This window comes from Neoarius graeffei, chromosome 21, assembly GCF_027579695.1.
Source record: "Neoarius graeffei isolate fNeoGra1 chromosome 21, fNeoGra1.pri, whole genome shotgun sequence".
NCBI lineage: Eukaryota > Metazoa > Chordata > Actinopteri > Siluriformes > Ariidae > Neoarius > Neoarius graeffei.
In genome coordinates this window covers 5,653,049-5,676,287 of record NC_083589.1, presented here as the reverse complement: position 1 = coordinate 5,676,287, position 23,239 = coordinate 5,653,049, and the positions used below count along the sequence as shown (strand labels likewise).

The window sequence follows — 23,239 nt, the reverse complement described above, 5'->3', positions numbered from 1 at the left end:
TTTACACTGTCGAACTCCTTTCTGATATTGCTCCACTATTTGTCGGCGCAGAATTAGGGGGATTGGTGATCCTCTTCCCATCTTTACTTCTGACAGCCGCTGCCACTCCAAGATGCTCTTTTTATACCCAGTCATGTTAATGACCTATTGCCAATTGACCTAATGAGTTGCAGTTTGGTCCTCCAGCTGTTCCTTTTTTGTACCTTTAACTTTTCCAGCCTCTTATTGCCCCCGTCCCAACTTTTTTGAGATGTGTTGCTGTCATGAAATTTCAAATGAGCCAATATTTGGCATGAAATTTCAAAATGTCTCACTTTCGACATTTGATATGTTGTCTATGTTCTATTGTGAATACAATATCAGTTTTTGAGATTTGTAAATTATTGCATTCCGTTTTTATTTACAATTTGTACTTTGTCCCAACTTTTTTGGAATCGGGGTTGTACAACATAAATATTAACATAAATATTTATGTGATGTTTGCAGTAAGGTGTTATTTGATTGTTATAGCGATGATCATTAAAATTCCTCACAGAGCCATTAGTGTGTGTGTGTGTGTGTGTGTGTGTGTGTGTGTGTGTGTGTGTAATTGCAGTATATTTTTCTTTCCTCTGAGAGGATGAGAGCGTTACTCCACTCCTACACACCACTTCACTCTACAAATTATAAACAATCAGAACTAATGATGGAGAGAGAGCATGACCTCTAAATGCACACACACACACACACACACACACACACACACACACACACACACACACACTACATTAAAAAAATCACCATTCCTGCTTACAGTTGGATCTTTTCCAGCCATCTGACACTCTTCGATCTTGGTGTTGGACGCAGGCCAGTGAATCTGCATGAGGAAAAACAAATCATCAGGAGAAATGATTCAGATTTTAATCTGTAATCTCTAAATATTATTATTTCATCCTGCAGAGAGATGTAAAGACATTTTGTACTCAGAACACTGACTAACATGATGTGTGTGTGGTGTGTGTGTGTGTGTGTGTGTGTGTGTGTGTGTGTGTGTGTGTGTGTGTGTAATTATCCTGATGAACACACTCCAGAGGCTTTTATCATGTTCATTTCACACACAGAGGTCAGAAACGTAACATCACCTCAACGAAATAGAACAAAATACTGTTTTTGGTGGTTTTTTTTAAAACTCTCTTACTCTTACCGTGTGTGTGGAATTTTACGGCTCTGTCCTAAAAGCAGGCGGCACGGTGGTGTAGTGGTTAGCACTGTCGCCTCACAGCAAGAAGGTCCGGGTTCGAGCCCCGTGGCCGGCGAGGGCCTTTCTGTGCGGAGTTTGCATGTTCTCCCCGTGTCCGCGTGGGTTTCCTCCGGGTGCTCCGGTTTCCCCCACAGTCCAAAGACATGCAGGTTAGGTTAACTGGTGACTCTAAATTGAGCGTAGGTGTGAATGTGAGTGTGAATGGTTGTCTGTGTCTATGTGTCAGCCCTGTGATGACCTGGTGACTTGTCCAGGGTGTACCCCGCCTTTCGCCCGTAGTCAGCTGGGATAGGCTCCAGCTCGCCTGCGACCCTGTAGAACAGGATAAAGCGGCTACAGATAATGAGATGAGATAAGCATAAACATAGCAGCAGCTCGTTCCACTGGTTAGCAAACTTTAGCTAGGTTCATTAATGCTAGATTTAATACTAAGTGAAAAAGGAATGTGTTACTTCACTCATTGCGTCACGCAGCGTTGTTGAATTCGAGATTCTGATTTTGATCAAGCTGCAAAAATCACACGTTCGTATTCATGAGCTCGTTTAATACGATATGGTTTATTTATTACACTCCATTCTGATTGGCTAATTACTGTTATTCTCTCCACATTCACTGGATATGAGCAATCGTGCGCTCTGATTGGCTGCTGTACTATTAGGATATCAGCTCATATACCATGAGTAGAGAAAAACAAAATGGTGGAGCGTGTTAAAGAATCAACCAAGGACAAAATAAAAACTCTACTTGAAAACAAAACCCCAAAAATACAAACAAAGCAACAAAATATGGAATAAAACTATTTGATGGCAAGAACATATCTTTTTTTATTTTTCAAGAATTATTATTATTATTATTATTATTATTATTATTATTATTATTGCATTTTTCACAAATTGCTCCTGTCATTTCGCCGGCTTGTTTACATTCTAAGCGGAAATGATTTTGTCGGACGTTTTGTATAAAGTTTTTTATTTATCAAATTTGCAATAAATACAAATAAAAATGCTCCGTTTCTCAAAATCCAGTGAATGTGGATACAATAAAACAGTTATTCCGTTCAATCTCGGTGCTACGCGCCTCGTTGCCCATCAGCTCATGTACAACTCGATTTCATGGAATAACTGTTCAATATATCTGAATAATATACTGTTGCTATGGACACGGGCTTGATCATCGACTCTGCAAAACCACGTCCAGTCATATCAATCCGCGGTAAATTTTGTTGCCTTAATAATCAAATGAACAGTGTTGGAAATTTGTTCTGATGTTAATTTTCATGTATTTGAAGAGCATTTCTCTTCAAAGTTTTGATTCATGGTTAACGTGATTTCGTTGCCCCCGGTAACGAAAAGAAAAACAAGAACAGCACAGAAAAAGTGAGAGGTTAAAACACACAGAAAGTCAGAGGGAACTGTAATAAATGGATTTAAAAAAACAAATGTGTGTTATTGTTGACGGTGACGTTTTATGGCTTTCACGTTTATGGAAGGAGTCTCCAGTGTCAGAGTAACTCTTAATTTTAAGCCTTTTCCTCTCCATAATCCCCCTTTCCCTTGTAGAGTTTTGGGAACAGTTCTGTATCGGGCTGCGTACTGGTACTGTGTACCGGTACTGTACCGTGAAAATCGATTCGGTACAGGTCCAAAATACCGGATCATGAAGTACCGGTACTGTACCGATATAAATTTACACCAAGTATCTGCTTATTTTGTGACTGAAGATGTGTAAATCCTACCACAAAGATGAAAATTTAGCACTGGAAAAGACATAAAATGCCACGCTGAAACTTGAAATCAGAGCCATCTTTGATTTGAGATCCTCTCGCCACAGTCTCACGAGACATTGCGAGAGCTTGGCTGATCCAGCGTTCTGATTGGCCAAAAAGACTCAAAAGCAGGTCAGCCATTTTTCCTTTGCTGGCATTGGCGGCCTTTGTTGCTTTGTGTAATTTTGCCGCGTAAGTTAAAGGCCGCGGACTGTGCGGAGTGAATTTGTTTGTCATGTCACGTGGGAAGACCAGTAAGGTCTGGGATCACGTAACAAAGTTTTCAGGGGGCCAGAACCCAAGTTGTCTCGCTGTGAGACAACTTATGATTTTTTTGTCCCAAGTTAACTAAGTGTGAGACTGAGAGGGTGACTGAGAAGTGCTGAGAAATTTGTTTGTTTTATATTTGCTATAAAATCAGATTTTTGGCAACCATGGACGATTTTTAAACTAGCTCAATCTGGCAACCAGTTGACTCACAGTCCTGTCCTTTGCTCCTCCCATGAATATGGAGCAGCGAGATTCCTGCTCCAGTGGGCCTCGATACCGCTTGTTGCTGTTCCCCTTTTTGACCACTAGGTGCAATAATCTCATTATCTCATTATCTCTCGCTGCTTTATCCTGTTCTACAGGGTCGCAGGCGAGCTGGAGCCTATCCCAGCTGACTACGGGCGAAAGGCGGGGTACACCCTGGACAAGTCGCCAGGTCATCACAGGGCTGACACATAGACACAGACAACCATTCACACTCACATTCACACCTACGGTCAATTTAGAGTCACCAGTTAACCTAACCTGCATGTCTTTGGACTGTGGGGGAAACCGGAGCACCCGGAGGAAACCCACGCGGACACGGGGAGAACATGCAAACTCCGCACAGAAAGGCCCTCGCCGGCCACAGGGCTCGAACCCAGGACCTTCTTGCTTTGAGGCAACAGCGCTAACCACTACACCACCATGCCGCCCAGGTGCAATAATAATAATAATAATAATGATAATAGGGCGGCACGGTGGTGTAGTGGTTAGCGCTGTTGCCTCACAGCAAGAAGGTCCGGGTTCGAGCCCCGTGGCCTTTCTGTGCGGAGTTTGCATGTTCTCCCCGTGTCCGCGTGGGTTTCCTCCGGGTGCTCCGGTTTCCCCCACAGGCCAAAGACATGCAGGTTAGGTTAACTGGTGACTCTAAATCGAGCGTAGGTGTGAATGTGAGTGTGAATGGTTGTCTGTGTCTATGTGTCAGCCCTGTGATGACCTGGCGACTTGTCCAGGGTGTACCCCGCCTTTCGCCCGTAGTCAGCTGGGATAGGCTCCAGCTCGCCTGCGACCCTGTAGAACAGGATAAAGCGGCTAGAGATAATGAGATGAGATGAGATCGTAAGAGGGCGTGGTTACACTTGGGAATGAACTGATTGACAGTCTCGTCCAGACCGGAAGAGACCGGCTGCAAAGTCTTACCTGCGATTGTTTAATCATTTCTAATAACTGTTCAATTTGACATTCTGCAGGGCGCTGGACCATGGTATTGGGAAAAGGGGGTGGGGCCTAAGTGCGCCTGACTTCGACTCTCGTCTCGACTGCGCAAACTCTGGCTCCAAATTTGCCAACATGGTGGAGCCTTCATTTCTATAGAACGGAAGGGAAAAGCACGGAGCCACGCCTTCCATGTGTTTACAGTCACTGTGAGAAGTCTGTGGAGGGAAACGTGAGCAGGCGGAAGGTATAAAGCTCTGTGTGGGCGGTGGGAGCTGATTCTGACCTTCAGCGTTCCCTGAGTGATGTTGTTGATGTCCATGGAGAGAAGATGATCTTTACAGCCCACATACATTCGGTCCTGATCATCATCCACATACAGGATCCTGTAGTCCATCTGCTTCTCCGACAGCGTGTAGAACTCGAAGGGGTGACTCGTCTGCAGCTCTGAAACACAAAACGCATATTCATCAAACATCACACTCGCACGAGCTGTTTCTGTCGGGTTAAATCACTTACAGGATGCTGTGAAATAAATGTAGAAATGTTACTATCTGTAGAAATTCACCGAAATGGATGTTTTTATTTGTGAAAGAATGACCCATTGTACTTTTTATCTGTTTATAGTAACATTTAAATGTTCCAGGAAATGTGAGCTCCTGTTCTCACTCCCGTTATAGCAGCTCTACAGTCGTTCCATCAGCAGCCTCTCGTTATTCTCTCTCTTTAACTTAATAAGAGAAAAGAAAAACAGTGCAGCCTGTCTTGTTAAAGAGAAAGCGCAAAGTGGAAACTCCTCTGTCCGGAAAACGTAACGTAACAAAGCGCTGACACTGGAGACTCCTTCCATAAATGTGACATAAATGGCTCTGTTGTTGAAGAAAATTAATTAATTAATTAATTAATTAATTAATTAAGACTTTCTGAGCAAGTATTTATGTCTTCATCAATTCGTTCATTCATTAAAACGTTTTATATTTATTTGCTTATCTATTTATTTATTTATTTGTCATTCGTTTTAAAATGTACTTTTATATTTACTTGTTCATTTGTTTATTTGCTCATTCATTTAAAATACTTTATATTTCATTCATTCATTCATTTAAGTTGTATTTATTTATTCATTCATTTATTTATCTTTCATACTTAAGCCGAATCCCATTTCACCCCTTGGACCAACCCCTTGGCCCTTCCCCTCCATTTTGCGCGTTCACGTGAAGGGGTAGGGGTATCCCAATCCCAGTTAACGCGGAGGGGTAGGGGAAGGGGTAGGGCTTCTGTACCCCTCCAAACGGAGATTTTCCTGGAGCTGACTCCGAACGAAGGGGTTTGAGTGATTTCCCACAATGCCATGCGGATTTCAGCGAGATTTCATGCGGATTTCAGAAAGATGGCGGTTCCCGCGGCGAAAGATTGTCATAAATGTATTTTCTCCATTATTTACGTGTTTTAAGTTGTTATCCAGAGGAAACACGCCGCTTGATTCGCTTTCGAGCTGAGAATGAGCAGTGATTTCTGAAATCCAAGCTGCTGCTAAAAAGCTTTGGGAGTGAGTATTGTTTTCGGTTGCTTGACTGCGTACGTTTTGTTCTGTTATTCTCGCTTTTATTGTTTACATGAGTGTTCTGACACCTCATTCTGTCGGATGTGGTGCACGAAGCGCCAAAGATATCCCATTCAGTGGTGTTAGTTAACAAATCACACCCTGCCAGCAGAGATTTCTGTTCTGGCTCTGACTGTAGCGGCTGGTCGCAGCCAATGACGCATTTGGTCGCGTTTTGCTAACGTAAATGCTGACGGAGGTACGCGATGACGTATGCGATCGTTGAAGGGCTATCCCAATACGTAAGGGTTGAATTTCAAGCCCTATCCCTTGTAGCTCAGTTTCAAGGGGAAGGGCCAAGGGGAAGGGGGAGGGGAAGGGGGAGGGGTAGGGGTAGAAATTAGAATTGGGATTGGGCCTTAGTATGGTGATTGTCAGTATGAGCAAGGCGACAGACAGACAGACAAACAAACATTTTGAATGGATTGTTTTTCATTTCATTTATTTATTTCTTCATTCAATGAATAAATTATAAATGCGCATCTCATTTTTCCAGCATCGACAGTCACTTCAGCAAATCTGGAAGAGAAAATTGATTTGTACAACAGAACAAGTTGTTGTCGTTGTAAATACCCTCTCATACACACACACACACACACACACACACACACACTACACATTATGTAGAGACAGTGAGGTTCCTTCAGCATACCATCAAAGCGTCATCACAGCCAAGCTCATGAATATTCATGTTTATCAAAAGTGTCAAACAGGAAGCCGTCCTCTCTTTCCTCTGTTTAACTTCAGCGCACAACCTGCACTCTCCGACACAACGTCACATTTATTTCATCATCATCCACCATGTTTCATCCATCCTTACATTCTCCAGGTGAAAGAGAAATTACAGAGGAGAGGAGGGGGAAGAGGAGAGGTGGAAGAGGAGTGGAGAGGAGGAGGTGATGAGGAGGAGAGGTGGAGGGGTGGAGAGGAGGAGGAAGGGAGAGGAGGAGATGAGGGGGAGGTGGAGAGGAGGGGGTGAGGAGGAGGTGATGAGGTAGCCTGGGCCCGCCCATCCTAAGCGTGACGCAACACGAGGGCCTGTTGCGAGCTTAGTCTGGCCAGGCAAGCTATCTACAGCTCTTCCAAGCTCCCAAAAAATCGGGAGCCAATCAACTTTGAGCATCTCCAACGGCCCTGGGTAGAGGCGTGTTCAAGGCACTGACGTAGTAGAACTGCGACCGGAAGCCATAGATTGTTTACAGAATCTATGCCGGAAGCGCTTCATTCACTAGAAACATTACGAACATGGAGCAAGTTCTCACTGAAAACGGAGCAAAGAGCAGCCCTGGAGGTATTTATTGAAAGGAAGGACGTTTTCGCCTTGCTCCCGACCGGCTTCGGTAAGAGTTTAATCTACCAGTTAGCCCCGTCGCGTCACATACATAAGAGGAAAGAGTGATGTGATTGGTTTAAGCTTCGTCACAGCCTTTTCTGGCTTCGACCAGTAGCAAACTGAGGCATTTCAGGGAGGCGGGTCAAGCACGCACTTTGGGAAACGGTTGGGCTTAATATCTTTGCCAGACCAAATGCTCGCAGGGCTTTGAAGTCGCGTTAGCCAGACTAGTGATGAGGTGGTGGAGAGGTGAAGAGAAAGAGCGATCCGTTCACTGCATCGGCCTCTGTAATGAAAAGTCGATGGAGTTTTTTCCCACTGCTCACATTAAAGATCTTCTACAGCCTTCAAATCACTCAGTGCGTTTACATGCACATCCAAATCGAGCTGCTGTCGGTAATCGAGCTAAGGGTCCCAGCAGGGGTGCCAGAGAAATCCAATCCTACATGCACACAAGGAAATCGAGCTACTGTGTGAGGTACGTTGTGCACCCGAGCCACAGGTGGCGCTACACACCCCATCGTGTTGGTACACTTCCGGTTGTCGTCATGAAGAAGAGCTATTCAAGAGTATAAACAAAGTTATCACCTTATTCAAAATTTTTGTGGAGTAAGCTTGCTCGTGTCATCATAGACTCCATTCATTCAGACTTTGCATTAAAGTGGGAAAATGTCTTGTTTGGTTTTCATGAAAAGGAGTATGTGGGCTCTCAATATTATTTGATTAATCTTTTATTGGGGTGGCACGGTGGTGTAGTGGTTAGCGCTGTCACCTCACAGCAAGAAGGTCCTGGGTTCGAGCCCCGTGGCCGGCGAGGGCCTTTCTGTGTGGAGTTTGCATGTTCTCCCCGTGTCCGCGTGGGTTTCCTCCGGGTGCTCCGGTTTCCCCCACAGTCCAAAGACATGCAGGTTAGGTTAACTGGTGACTCTAAATTGAGCGTAGGTGTGAATGTGAGTGTGAATGGTTGTCTGTGTCTATGTGTCAGCCCTGTGATGACCTGGCGACTTGTCCAGGGTGTACCCCGCCTTTCACCCGTAGTCAGCTGGGAAAGGCTCCAGCTCGCCTGCGACCCTGTAGAAGGATAAAGCGGCTAGAGATAATGAGATGAGATGAGATAATCTTTTATTTTATGCAAATACTACATTCATAAATGTAAATTTCAAAACAAAAAACCTAACTTCATTGAATTTGGTATAGATGTGAAACATTATAGATCTGCAATTTCTACCAGCACTAATGAAAAGGCTGTTAGAACGGAAACTATTTTTGTATTGTATAACGTCTTTTTTATGATTACTCTTTTATCTGTATAGGCTTTTTTTTAATATCCCCTGGGGTAATTATAACAATACTGTTTTATTTTCTTGTACCCTTTGTATAATGTGTGTTTGAGTCAATAAAAAAAAAATTTTGAAAAATAAAATAAAGTTATCAGTTCCGTGTTCACAAGAAGTGTGTTTGTACCGTATGTACGAACAGAAGTGTTCCTAATAAAATGGCCACTAAGTTGAAGTTGATCTGTAATGGTGAACATATTAAAGTGCCATTCCACCATTGGATGTATTCTTTGGCATAAAATACAATATATTTTATGACAACATGACTAGGCAGAGAAATCTTTTAGCTTCAAAATGATATATCAAACATAATTTTTTGACAACGACAAGTATATTAATTTTGCGACCAAAGTCACCTACCCTTTTAATTTCCGCGCGGTAGTGAAACGTGATGTCATCGGCAGGTTCCCCTTCTTGTGTACCACGTGTCGGTCTATTTTTAGACCAGGAAACCCCCAAAGTGAGAGAGTCATTTCTCCTCGTATATGGGGGCCAAAAAAATTGCGAAAAATTTTGAGTTAATCTTTCAGTTAGCTAGATTTATTGGTATTAGCTAGATTTATTGGTATTATTTTTATCGCGTTCTATCCGCCATTGCTGATAATATGTGCCACGTCACACGTCACGTGGTACACAAGAAGGGGAACCTGCCGATGACATCACGCGCGGAAATTAAAAGGGTAGGTGACTTTGGTCGCAAAATTAATATACTTGTCGTTGTCAAAAAATGATGTTTGATATATCATTTTGAAGCTAAAAGATTTCTCTATCTAGTGATGCCATTTATATATGTTGTCAAAATATATTGTCTTTTATGCCAAAGAATACATCCAATGGTGGAATGGCACTTTAACTGTTAGCCTGCTAACATGCTAATAACTTAGCAACTAATTGGAAATGGGTGCGTACATGCCCAGACACAAGTGTTCCGAATAAAGTGGCGGCTAAGGTGAAGTGTCATGCCGACCGAGGCTGTTGTGTTTCCCGCTTGTGGTCTCGTCACTCATCACTTCCAGAAGGGGCAGTGCTGAAGTAAGTAGCTCGACTACGTAGCTCGATAGGGTTTACATGCACTAAGTAGCTCGGCTACAATCGCATAATCTAGGTCGCGTAGCTCGATTACAAGAAATCCAGTTCGGTTCAATTTCAGCCTAGCTAAGGTGTTTCCATGGCATTTAGAACTTCGATTTCAGTCGAGCTACGGCAGAAATTCGATTTTCTCTATGTGCATGTAAACGCACTGAGTGTACACACACACACACACACACACACACACACACACACACACACACACACACACACACACGTTGTATCTGGCCTGATTGGGAGCAGCACAGAATAAAGATTCAGAACAAAAGGCGTAGATGAATGACATGAGTACAGCCAAAAGTATGTGGACACAATTCTATAGAATATTTATTTCAAACAATGGAGTATTTAGTGCATTTGAATAATGTACTCGAAATAAAGTCACTTTTGATCTGTATATTTTTAATGCTGTCACTCAGAGAGCTGAACAGTCCAACATCCAAACGAATAGATTTTATACCAGCGTGCGTTATTCGAAAGCAGAATGAATAAGGTTTAAATGGAGGTTTTTATCTGTTTACGGCTCCTTACACTTCATTCCGAGACACTGAGCACAGCATCAGAATACTGAATCAGCTCATGAATATTCACGCTTCATTTACATTCACATCTCCATAACAAAGTGGGCTTCACACACTGAAAACACAAAACTATATGTAAGTAATACACTGTGTGTGTGTTTTTAATATTGTGACTGACCCCGCCCATTTTTCCCGAAAGAGATATTTCTCATCTCATCTCATCTCATTATCTCTAGCCGCTTTATCCTGTTCTACAGGGTCGCAGGCAAGCTGGAGCCTATCCCAGCTGACTACGGGTGAAAGGCGGGGTACACCCTGGACAAGTCGCCAGGTCATCACAGGGCTGACACATAGACACAGACAACCATTCACACTCACATTCACACCTACGCTCAATTTAGAGTCACCAGTTAACCTAACCTGCATGTCTTTGGACTGTGGGGGAAACCGGAGCACCCGGAGGAAACCCACGCGGACACGGGGAGAACATGCAAACTCCGCACAGAAAGGCCCTCGCCGGCCACGGGGCTCGAACCCGGACCTTCTTGCTGTGAGGCGACAGCGCTAACCACTACACCACCGTGCCGCCCGAAAGAGATATTTATTTAACATTTTAAGGAAGGAGTCTCCAGTGTCAGAGGTAAAGCTGTAACTTTCCGACAGCATCAGGACTGTCAGGGTGACGCTGAGTACGCTGCAGGACGACAAGTCCCATCACCTGATCACAACGTCACACCGCTGTTTACACCCGATTCATGTTTAGCTTTAATGAGCGCTCAGTATTTCAGTCCATGTCATGTTGATGTTGTTGATTGTCCAGTTAATGTTCGTCGTTTTCATGTGTTTGTGTTTCACTTGAATAAATAGAATAGAAATGTGCACTTCACAAGGACAGAGGAGTTTAGAATGAGTCGCGTGACATAATGTGGTTTTTCTCATATAAACTTGAAGAGAAGCCGCTGAGGGAACGACTGTTTATCGCTGCTGTAACATCAGTGACAAGAGGAACGGACTGGTTTTTTTAATCATTAAATGTAACACTAAATGGATAAAAACTATGATGTATGATGTGTTTAATTCATAAACAGTGTTAATGATTGGTAAATTGCTGTGGCGTAAGAGGAATACAACTCTTGGGGACATGCAGTTACAGTGGTGCTTGAAAGTTTGTGAACCCTTTAGAATTTTCTATATTTCTGCATAAATAAAGAGATAAAGGGAACCCAGTTCAACAAATGAGACAAAAATTTTATACTTGGTCATTTATTTATTGAGGAAAATGATCCAATATTACATGTCTGTCAGTGGCAAAAGTATGTGAACCTTTGCTTTCAGTATCTGGTGTGACCCCCTTGTTTGCGGTAACTGTTGATCAGTCCTGCACACCGGCTTGGAGGAATTTTAGCCCATTCCTCTGTACAGAACAGCTTCAACTCTGGGATGTTGGTGGGTTTCCTCACATGAACTGCTCGCTTCAGGTCCTTCCACAACGTTTAGATTGGATTAAGGTCAGGACTTTGACTTGGCCATTCCAAAACATTAACTTTATTCTTCTTTAACCATTCTTTGGTAGAACGACTTGTGTGCTTAGGGTCGTTGTCTTGCTGCATGACCCACCTTCTCTTGAGATTCAGTTCATGGACAGATGTCCTGACATTTTCCTTTAGAATTCGCTGGTATAATTCAGAATTCATTGTTCCATCAATGATGGCAAGCCGTCCTGGCCCAGATGCAGCAAAACAGGCCCAAACCATGATACTACCACCACCATGTTTCACAGATGGGATAAGGTTCTTATGCTGGAATGCAGTATTTTCCTTTCTCCAAATATAACACTTCTCATTTAAACCAAAAAGTTATATTTTGGTCTCATCCGTCAACAAAACATTTTTCCAGTAGCCTTCTGGCTTGTCCACGTGATCTTTAGCAAACTGCAGACGAGCAGCAATGTTCTTTTTGGAGAGCAGTGGCTTTCTCCTTGCAACCCTGCCATGCACACCATTGTTGTTCAGTGTTCTCCTGATGGTGGACTCTTGAACATTAACATTAGCCAATCTGAGAGAGGCCTTCAGTTGCTTAGAAGTTACCCTGGGGTCCTTTGTGACCTCGTGACTATTACACGCCTTGTTCTTGGAGTGATCTTTGTTGGTCGACCACTCCTGGGGAGGGTAACAATGGTCTTGAATTTCCTCCATTTGTACACAATCTGTCTGACTGTGGATTGGTGGAGTCCAAACTCTTTAGAGATGGTTTTGTAACCTTTTCCAGCCTGATGAGCATCAACAACGCTTTTTCTGAGGTCCTCAGAAATCTCCTTTGTTCGTGCCATGATACACTTCCACAAACATGTGTTGTGAAGATCAGACTTTGATAGATCCCTGTTCTTTAAATAAAACAGGGTGCCCACTCACACCTGATTGTCATCCCATTGATTGAAAACACCTGACTCTAATTTCACCTTCACATTAACTGCTAATCCTAGAGGTTCACATACTTTTGCCACTCACAGATATGTAATATTGGATCATTTTCCTCAATAAATAAATGACCAAGTATCATATTTTTGTCTCATTTGTTTAACTGGGTTCTCTTTATCTACTTTTAGGACTTGTGTGAAAATCTGATGATGTTTTAGGCCATATTTATGCAGAAATATAGAAAATTCTAAAGGGTTCACAAACTTTCAAGCACCACTGTACAGGAAAATCATCAGTGTCTGTCTGGGTAACTTCAGAAGTAACAGATTATATTATCAACACATGCTTCTCTCTCTCCCACTGCATGATAAATAACTTCACCAGAAGTCTTGGTTTGTCAGGAGGAGCGTCGAAGCGGGACGCTGAGTGGAAAACTGGGACGTGTTTCTCCAGACTTCACTGAGAAACACGTCCAAATCCAAGTGAGATAAAACCACAGATACAGGAAACTCCCGCCATCTTGCTCCCTCACTCTGACACCAGACCGACACTCAGGGTTTCAGGATTACAGCCTCAGTCTTTTATTTCATTTCTTTTTCGTTTTTTTCTGAATCAATCCGTGAAGCTGAAATTGTCCAGCACATGTGGGTTTATTCGCCACGTTCCTCAGCAGTGAGGTCAGACACCGAGCACGAGCCAGACACGTTTGTTTGTCACTCATCCTCCTTCCAGGAATCGGCTGAGCATTACACACACACACACACACACACACACACACACACACACACACACACACACACACACACACACACATTTTGGATCACTTCACACACAGCACAGTTCATAGCTGGACTCATGACAAGGGCGTTTCTCAGTTCTGCTCAAGAAACTCTCCTGCGGAATGGAACATACTAAAACATACTGCTTATTATAAAATAAAAAAAAATGTTTAGAATTTTTTTAAACTAGATTTTAGACTAGGGGTTCTCAAAATTTTTTTTTACATTTTTTAAAATAAATAAAATAAAATAAGCAAATAAATTTATAATATATCATATTTATTATTATTTTTAATAATAAATATAATTAAATAGAAATCACAGGACCACACACACACACACACACACACACACACACACACACACAGTACAGATTTATTTGACTGACAATTTTTATTTATTTATTTATTTATTTATTTTTTGGTGACAGAAATTTTTTTTTTCCGTTAATTTCACCTAATAACACTCATAAACCCTATTTTGATGAAAAGTATGATCAGCTAACGGTCGGATTCTTCGGCTGGAGCAGGACAGAGACTCTCAGACCCTTTCTGAGACCCGACTCTGAGAACCGTGGCTTCAGAGAAACCGTTTAAATCAATCGGCTCTTTTTTTTTTTGTTTCCGTTTCCGGTTGAGAGTACGTCGTGCACGTTCTGGCTGCCGCTTCTCACCAGAGCTTTTTTTATTTTATTTTTATTTTATTTTTTTTTCTATTTTCATTTTATTTATTTATTTATTTTTTCTGTGTGTTTGTGTAGTTTGATGTTTGTTTGAGTGTTTTGTCCGCCGGTTGTGGTGTAGCTCTGGACCTAATTTGGGTGTTGGTTTCCCTCCAGGCCTTGGTTCGCTGTGGGCGATGCCTGCGCTCCCAGCTGTGGACTGCAGTGAGCTCGTTACTCATTTGACATCGTGGTTGTCCAGCGCTCTGCACTTTAACGCTTGGCGTGATGTTCCGAGCGATGTTGCTCGGTGGTGTCGCGGCGGCTGTGCAGGCAGTTTGGGACACACCAGCGCTCTGCGTGGTGGAGCTTCTCTGCTCGCTGTGTGGATCCATGGCGTGGTGTTCGAGCGATGTTGCTGATGGCGTCACGGCGGCGGTGCTGGAGATGTGGGACTCGTTTTCGTGCGCCTTTTGGTGGGACTGTGGCTGCTACACCACGGGAATTACATCCTGACCCTACTTGGTGGACTTTATTTATTTATTTATTTATTATTTTTTAATATTATATTTATTTTTTTATTTTTTATTTATTTATTTTTTTCCTTGTCTATAATTGTAAAGCGTCCTTGGGTTTCTTGAAAGGCGCTATATAAATTTAACTTATTATTACCAAAAAGCTACAAGATTCATTTATTTTATTTCTTTTACAAAGAATGAATGTATGAGTTCTCCTGAAACCGTATTCATTCCACTGTACTTCAAGTGTTCTTCAGTTGTGCCTCTGGAGGAACCAACCAAGAAACACACACATACAGAGATTCAGGTTCTGATTAGACGAGGCTCTGGACGGTGAGCGTGGGTTTATTCACCATATAAGGAGCTTTTAATCACATCTGCGAGTTGGTAATAAAAGATGAATCGCAGTTGTGCAGTTTTACGAGGACGCTGAGAGGAGCTGGATGGAGTTTTACTCACAGCGTGCCAGCAGTCTGGAGTCAGGTCACTGATCCTCCCTGAATCAGGGGATACACACCGAACAGAACCGGCGTCCTGGGAGAACTACTGTCTGAGCTCCGAGCGCTCCGGAGGAACAAGGCTGCAAATCACGGGGTTACATTCAAGAGCTGGTTTAATACTGTACATTATGGTTTCCATAGTAACGGCTCGTTCCCTCGCTCGGCTGATAATAAACGGGTTAAGCAGCGAGTGTAGATTTTAATACGGCGCGTTTTCTTTACTGAAAGAGACGTTTTAGGGAACATTTCTGGAAGGAGTCTCCAGTGTCAGCACTTTATAGAGATGGAACTCTAAGTTTTCTGGAATGAGTTTACGCTTTATGGCTCAGGTGTCACATGACCGGCTGAGATTTTTAGCTTATTAACTTCGAGAGAGAGAAAGAGAGAAGGGAATCGATTACCATGGCAACAAGGGAACAAGTAATTAACTGCCATAGCAACAGGTGATAAACAACAAGGGAGACTAACGGGCTAAAACACAATAGGTGTGACGGGTTAATCACCATGGCAACAGGATATCAAGCAAGAGGTGTGACAAATTAACACCTCTGAATTAACTCTCATGGCAACGGCGTAACCTGCAGCATGATATAATGACCATATAAGGAAAATGAAAAACAGGACAGACGAGGCAGTCAGTGTGTGTGTGTGTGTGTGTGTGTGTGTGTGTGTGTGTGTATGCTAGGTCAATAGGGACAGAACTCCATAGATAATACATCCTCCTTAGATAAGATATGATCAGTCCATTAACGATAAAGCATTGTGCTCGCAGTTGGTAATGAGAGTAAGGCGAGTCTGCCTCGTCCTCGTTCCTCTGCATGGTTTTAATTCCCAGCGAGAAGCCCTGAACATCCTTCAGTGAACATGCCTGTGTTTTTTACAGACGGCCCCTCCCACTGGCTGATCATACAAAGCTGTTATGCTAATAAGGCCTGTGTGCCTTTCACCTACAGCCCATTCATTTCCTTTTGTCGCCACAAGTAACAGGTGGGCGGAGTCGAGCTGTCAGTCTCCAAGCAGGTTCTAAAGAAACTCGAGGTTCCTGTTTTCTTTGAAGAGAGTTGAGAAGGTCATGCTAACAAGACCAGTGACTTTAAACCGCGGCCAAACACCACCAGACTGAACTTAATGTGGTTCCACATGGATACACACTCGCAATACAGTGTGTGTGTGTGTGTGTGTGTGTGTGTGTGTGTGTGTGTGTGTGTGTGTGTGTTATGTTACACATAGTGTAATGCACTAAGCTTCTGCCCAGGCAACCCACACACACACACACACACACACACACACACACACACACACACTGAACTTAGACTCTGAAAGAAAGAGAATTTGGGTATAAAGGAAACACTGAATGAGAAAGAATGGGAATATGTGTGTGTGTGTGTGAGTGTGTGTGTGTGTGTGTGTGTGTGTGAGAGAGAAACACGTGTATGAGAGAGCATGAATGAGACAGACAGATACATAGAGACAGAGAGAGAGAGAGGAAAAAATGAGTGTACAGTGGTATGCAAAAGTTTGTGCACCCTTACTGAAAATGTCTGTTACTGTGAATAGTTAAGTGAGCAGAAGATGAACTGATCACCAAAAGGCATAAAGGCAAAGACGACACGTTTCTTTTCAGCGTTTTCTGTAAGATTTGTGTATTATTTTTGTTTTGTACAATTGGAGAGTGAAAAAAGAACAGGAATGCCATGCAAAAGTTTGGGCACCCCAATACATTTGAGTTCTCGGGTAACTTTTACCAAGCTTCCAAACCTTAATTAGCTTATTGAGCTGTGGCTTGTTCAAATTCTTCGTTAGGAAAGGTCGCAGATTTCAAAGCTGTATAAATTCTCTGACTCCTCAAACTTGTCCCGAAAATCAACAGCCATGGGCTCTTCTAAGCAACTCCGTCGCATTCTGAATAATAAAATAATTGATGCTCAGAAAGCAGGAGAAGGCTATAAGAACATAGCAAAGTGTTTTCAGGTAGCCGTTTCCTCAGATCGTAATGTTATTAAGAAATGGCAGTGGAGATCAAGGTGAGATCTGGAAGATGAAGAAAACTTTCTGAAAGAACTGCTCGTTGGATTGCTCGAAAGGCAAATAAAAACCCCTGTTTGACTGCAAAAGACCTTCAGAAAGATTTAGCAGACCCTGGAGTGGTGGTGCACTGTTCTACTATGCAGCGACACCTGAACAAATATGACCTTCATGGAAGAGTCATCAGAAGAAAACCGTTCCTGCGTCCTAGCCGCAAAATTCAGCGTCTGAAGTTTGCAAATGAACATCTAAATAAGCCTGATGCATTTTGGAAACAAGTCCTGTGGACTGATGAAATCAAAATAGAACTTTTTGGCCACAATGTGCAAAGGTATGTTTGGAGAAAAAAGGGTGCCAAATTCCAGGAAAAGAACACCTCTCCAACTCTGAAGCATGGGTGTGGATCGATCATGCTTTGGGGTTGTGTTGCAGCCAGTGGCACAGGGCACATTTCATTGGTCGAGGGAAGCATGGATTCGAATAAATACCAGCAAATTCTGGAAGCAAACATCACACCATCTGTAAAAAAGTTGAAGTTAAAAAGAGGACGGGTCCTACAATACAGTTTTTCTCAGTCGCTTTGGTGCAATTCTCAGATCAGAATGTAAATTCGCATAACTATTAGTTCAACCTCCACAACATTTAGTTATTTGTGCACATCATAGTAGCAATTTCTCCTTCCGCTGAACAAATTGCAAATGATTTTGGACATGTATCAGGTGCTTTCATACAATACAATGCTGTTTTATAACATTATCATTTGCTTATGTCATGTCAGTCAAAATGAAACAATAAAACTAATAGTCTTCGTTTCATTGCTTGAGTCATTACATACAAAATTGTTGAACTCGTTGTCAAATTCTGTCAAGCAAATTTTATACATTTCTTTATCATTTTTTACTGGAAATGTCTCCTAAATTGAACAATTGCTCTCAGGTGAACTTCAGCTTTCACTCACGAGGAGGTGTGTGAAGTATTAGTTGTAACCAATGCCAAGCCACTTGTTCACAATCACTCAGGGAGGAATCCCATGAACCCCCATTTGCAAGAATATACAGTATGAACCGAGCAGGACACAGTGTGTACCTTTTCTACAATTCTGTGACATAGAAATGGAAGGTCAGCATCGTGGAAGAGGGGTGAGGATGCGGGGAGGAAGGGGAAGGGGAAGAGGAAGGGCACAAAACAGGGGAGGAGGGAGAAGAGGTCAAGTACATAGGCAGATTCCTAATGAAATTAGGGCTACACTTGTGGACCATGTGATCAATCACGGCCTCACAATGGCTGAGGCTGGTCGGAGGGTCCAACCAAATGTTAGAAGAACCACAGTGAATTCAATCATTCAAACATTTCGTCGGGAGAACAGGTATGTATAGTACAGTATTGGGCAGTAATCCAATATCTCATACTGTAATACAGTATCTCATGTTTACTGTACATTACTGAAATTTTACTCTGCATGACATAGGATTGATAGACAACCTCGCAGAGGTGGAGGAAGAGGGCCCCTTTTTACCCCACAGCAGGAGGAAGCTATTTGTGCAATGGTGGTTGCAAACAACGCTATAAGGTTGAGAGAAATTCAAAGTGCTGTCATAGAAGATAACAATGTATTTGCCAATATTGAATCTGTGTCAGTTGCAACAATTGACAGAGTGCTCAGGAGAAATGAAATGCGCATGAAACAACTGTACAAAGTGCCGTTTGAACGGAACAGTGAGAGAGTGAAGGAGATGCATCACCAGTATGTACAGGTAAAACGTCTTTTGTGTATACTCTAATGTTCAGCACTGTAAAGAGTTTTACTTTGTGTAGTTTCATGCAATTCTGTATATGTATTCACAGAACATACTGTATACTGTATTTTTCAAAATGCATTACAGTACAGTGGTGCTTGAAAGTTTGTGAACCCTTTAGAATTTTCTATATTTCTGCATAAATATGACCTAAAACATCTTCAGATTTTCACACAAGTCCTAAAAGTAGATAAAGAGAACCCAGGTAAACAAATGAGACAAAAATATTATACTTGGTCATTTATTTATTGAGGAAAATGATCCAATATTACATATCTGTGAGTGGCAAAAGTATGTGAATCTCTAGGATTAGCAGTTAATTTGAAGGTTAACATAGAGTCAGGTGTTTTCAATCAATGGGATGACAATCAGGTGTGAGTGGGCACCCTGTTTTATTTAAAGAACAGGGATCTATCAAAGTCTGATCTTCACAACACATGTTTGTGGAAGTGTATCATGGCACAAACAAAGGAGATTCCTGAGGACCTCAGAAAAAGCGTTGTTGATGCTCATCAGGCTGGAAAAGGTTACAAAACCATCTCTAAAGAGTTTGGACTCCACCAATCCACAGTCAGACAGATTGTTTACAAATGGAGAAAATTCAAGACCATTGTTACCCTCCTCAGGAGTGGTCGACCAACAAAGATCACTCCAAGAGCGAGGTGTGTAATAGTCAGCGAGGTCACAAAGGACTCCAGGGTAACTTCTAAGCAACTGAAGGCCTCTCTCACATTGGCTAATGGTATTGTTCATGAGTCCACCATCAGGAGAACACTGAACAACAATGGTGTGCATGGCAGGGTTGCAAGGAGAAAGCCACTGCTCTCCAAAAAGAACATTGCTGCTCATCTGCAGTTTGCTAAAGATCACGTGGACAAGCCAGAAGGCTATTGGAAAAATGTTTTGTTGACGGATGAGACCAAAATAGAACTTTTTGGTTTAAATGAAAAGCATTATGTTTGGAGAAAGGAAAACACTGCATTCCAGCAAAAGAACCTATCCTATCTGTGAAACATGATGGTGGTAGTATCATGGTTTGGGTCTGTTTTGCTGCATCTGGGCCAGGACGGCTTGTCATCATTGATGGAACAATGAATTCTGAATTATACCAGCGAATTCTAAAGGAAAATGTCAGGACATCTGTCCATGAACTGAATCTCAAGAGAAGGTGGGTCATGCAGCAAGGCAATGACCCTAAGCACACAAGTCGTTCTACCAAGGAATGGTTAAAGAAGAATAAAGTTAATGTTTTGGAATGGCCAAGTCAAAGTACTGACCTTGATCCAATCAAAATGTTGTGGAAGGACCTGAAGCGAGCAGTTCATGTGAGGAAACCCACCAACATCCCAAAGTTGAAGCTGTTCTGTATGGAGGAATGGGCTAAAATTCCTCTAAGGACTGATCAACAGTGACTGGAAATGTTTAGTTGCAGTTATTGCTGCACAAGGGGGTCACACCAGATACTGAAAGCAAAGGTTCACATACTTTTGCCACTCACAGATATGTAATATTGGATCATTTTCCTCAATAAATAAATGACCAAGTATAATATTTTTGTCTCATTTGTTTAACTGGGTTCTCTTTATCTACTTTTAGGACTTGTGTGAAAATCTGATGATGTTTTAGGTCATATTTATGCAGAAATATAGAAAATTCTAAAGGGTTCACAAACTTTCAAGCACCACTGTATGTTACACAAGAAAAGTTGTTACATTTCTCTCTCTCTCTCTCTAAAGCGTATACTGGAGCTGGAAGCCAGGGAACCACTGCACACATTCATATACATTGATGAGGCGGGTTTCAATCTGGCCAAAGGTAGAAGGCGTGGAAGAAATATCATTGGACAGAGAGCAACCACTGATGTCCCAGGCTAACGCAGAGGGAATATTACAATGTGTGCAGCCATCTCAGACAATGGTGTCCTCACCCATATCCCCCTTCTTGGTCCATACAATACACAACATCTGCTGACTTTTTTAGACACTCTTTACAGGGACATAGTCCCTGAGAATGAGAGGGGTGAAGGCCAACTCAACCAGTATGTTGTTATGTGGGATAATGTCCGTTTTCACCACTCACATCTGGTCACACAGTGGTTTGCAGCACAGCAGAGGATGCTGGTTGAATATCTCCCTCCCTACTCCCCATTCCTTAATCCCATAGAGGAGTTTTTCTCTGCCTGGAGGTGGAAGGTGTATGACCGGTGTCCACATACACAAATGGCCCTGCTAGCAGCCATGGATGCAGCATGTGATGACATCGCTGCAGATTCATGCAGAGGATGGATTCGCCACTCAAGGAGATACTTTCCTCACTGCATTGCAAGAGAAAATATCCGTTCTGATGCCGATGAGAATATGTGGCCAAACAGACAGGAACGTCTGGATGTGCCAGAATGAAAACTGTACCCATGTTCCGTTACAATACAGTATGTACTGTTACTGTATATTGTTCGCAATTGTGCACAGCTCTACCAAAAGGGTGTTTATGTTTTTTTCTGACTGACAGTGACTGTAGGTTACTGTATTTTTCTTTTGCACAATGCTGTAGTATTGCAAAGAGCATATACAGTAAAAATGTGAAACATACGTATTCAGTGTCTTGTACTCACTTACTCCCCTAACTACAGCAATATGCAACTTTACTGTAGTTTTCAAATGGCTGTACAAGTAGCCTTTCAGGTAGTGTCAGCGAGTCCTGACCTTTTTTTTTGCATTGGAAAACACTGAGAGAATAAACTGTCATAATGAAAACATGACAAAGCCAATTGACTATCTTGTTCATAAACTATGGTGTCAAGACTTCTCATTTTGATGACACTGGCAGTTTCATTGACATGAATACTTGCTTTTGAGCAATGGACTATCCATTTTGAGCAAGTGACGTGCTTTTGCAGGTTATCCACTAGGTTTTGCAGTTTGGACTAATTGTTTTGAGAAATGCACTAACTGCTGTGCAAATGTAAATAGTGATGTGAGAAATGCACCAAAGCGACTGAGAAAAACTGTAAGACGATGATCCAAAACACACCTCAAACTCTACAATGGAATACCTCAAGAGGCCCAAGCTGAAGGTTTTGCCTGGGCCCTCACAGTCCCCTGACCTAAACATCATTGAAAATCTGTGGATAGATCTCAAAAGAGCAGTGCATGCAAGACAGCCCAAGAAACTTGTAGAACTGGAAGGCTTTTGCAAGGACGAATGTGTGAAAACCCCCCAGGTAAGAACTGAAAGATTATTAGCCGGCTACAAAAAGTGTTTACAAGCTGTGATACTTGTCAAAGTGGGTGTTACTAGGTACTGACCATGCAGGGTGCCCAAACTTTTGCTTCGGGCCCTTTTCCTTTTTTGTCATTTTGAAAATGTAAAAGATGAAAATAAAAAAATTGTTTTTGCTTAAAATATAAAGTGAATGAGTCATCTTTAACTTTATGCCTTTTGGAGATCATTTCATCTTCAACTTGCTGAACTGTTCACAGTAACAGCAATTTTGACCAGGGGTGCCCAAACTTTTGCATACCACTGTATAAGAGAGAGCGAACAAGTGTATGATAGATAGATAGATAGATAGATAGATAGATAGATAGATAGATAGATAGATAGATAGATAGAAAACAAGTGTATGAGAGAGTGTGAGAGAGAACGAGTGTATGATAGATAGAGAGATAGCTACATAGACAGAGACATAGATACAGAGAGAGAGAAAATGAGTGTATGAGCATGTGAGAGTGAACAAGTGTATGAGAGATAGACAGATATCTACACAGAGACAGAGAGAGAGAATGAGTGCATGAGAGAGTGAGAGAGCGAACAAGTGTATGATAGATAGATAGATAGATAGATAGATAGATAGATAGATAGATAGATAGATAGATAGATAGATAGAAAACAAGTGTATGAGAGAGTGTGAGAGAGAACGTGTGTATGATAAATAGAGAGATAGGTACATAGAGACAGAGAGAGAGGCAGGGAGAGAGAGAGAGAGAGAGAGAGAGAGGGGACACAAGTGTACGGTGCTGTGAAAAAGTATTTGCCCTGTCCTGATTTCCTCTGTTTGCAGATTTGTCTCATTCTTCATCTGTTGAACTGTTTCAGATCTTCAAACAGTATTTAATTTCATATTTACTATCAGACAGACAGTCTGAATAAACACAAATACAGTTAAACAATCATTTCATTCACTGAAGT

General features: G+C 42.1%; 1 protein-coding gene across 1 annotated transcript in view; it reads right to left on the bottom strand.

Moving 5' to 3' along the window:
* sema3c (sema domain, immunoglobulin domain (Ig), short basic domain, secreted, (semaphorin) 3C) overlaps positions 1–23,239 on the bottom strand; it is a 109,203-nt gene that overhangs the window by 26,710 nt on the left and 59,254 nt on the right. Inside the window, exons 3-4 of the mRNA XM_060903815.1 lie at positions 4,759–4,919; positions 794–856 (exon numbers count right to left, since the gene is read on the bottom strand). Of these exons, the coding sequence (XP_060759798.1) occupies positions 794–856; positions 4,759–4,919 (224 nt within the window). The remainder of the gene's footprint in view (positions 1–793; positions 857–4,758; positions 4,920–23,239) is intronic.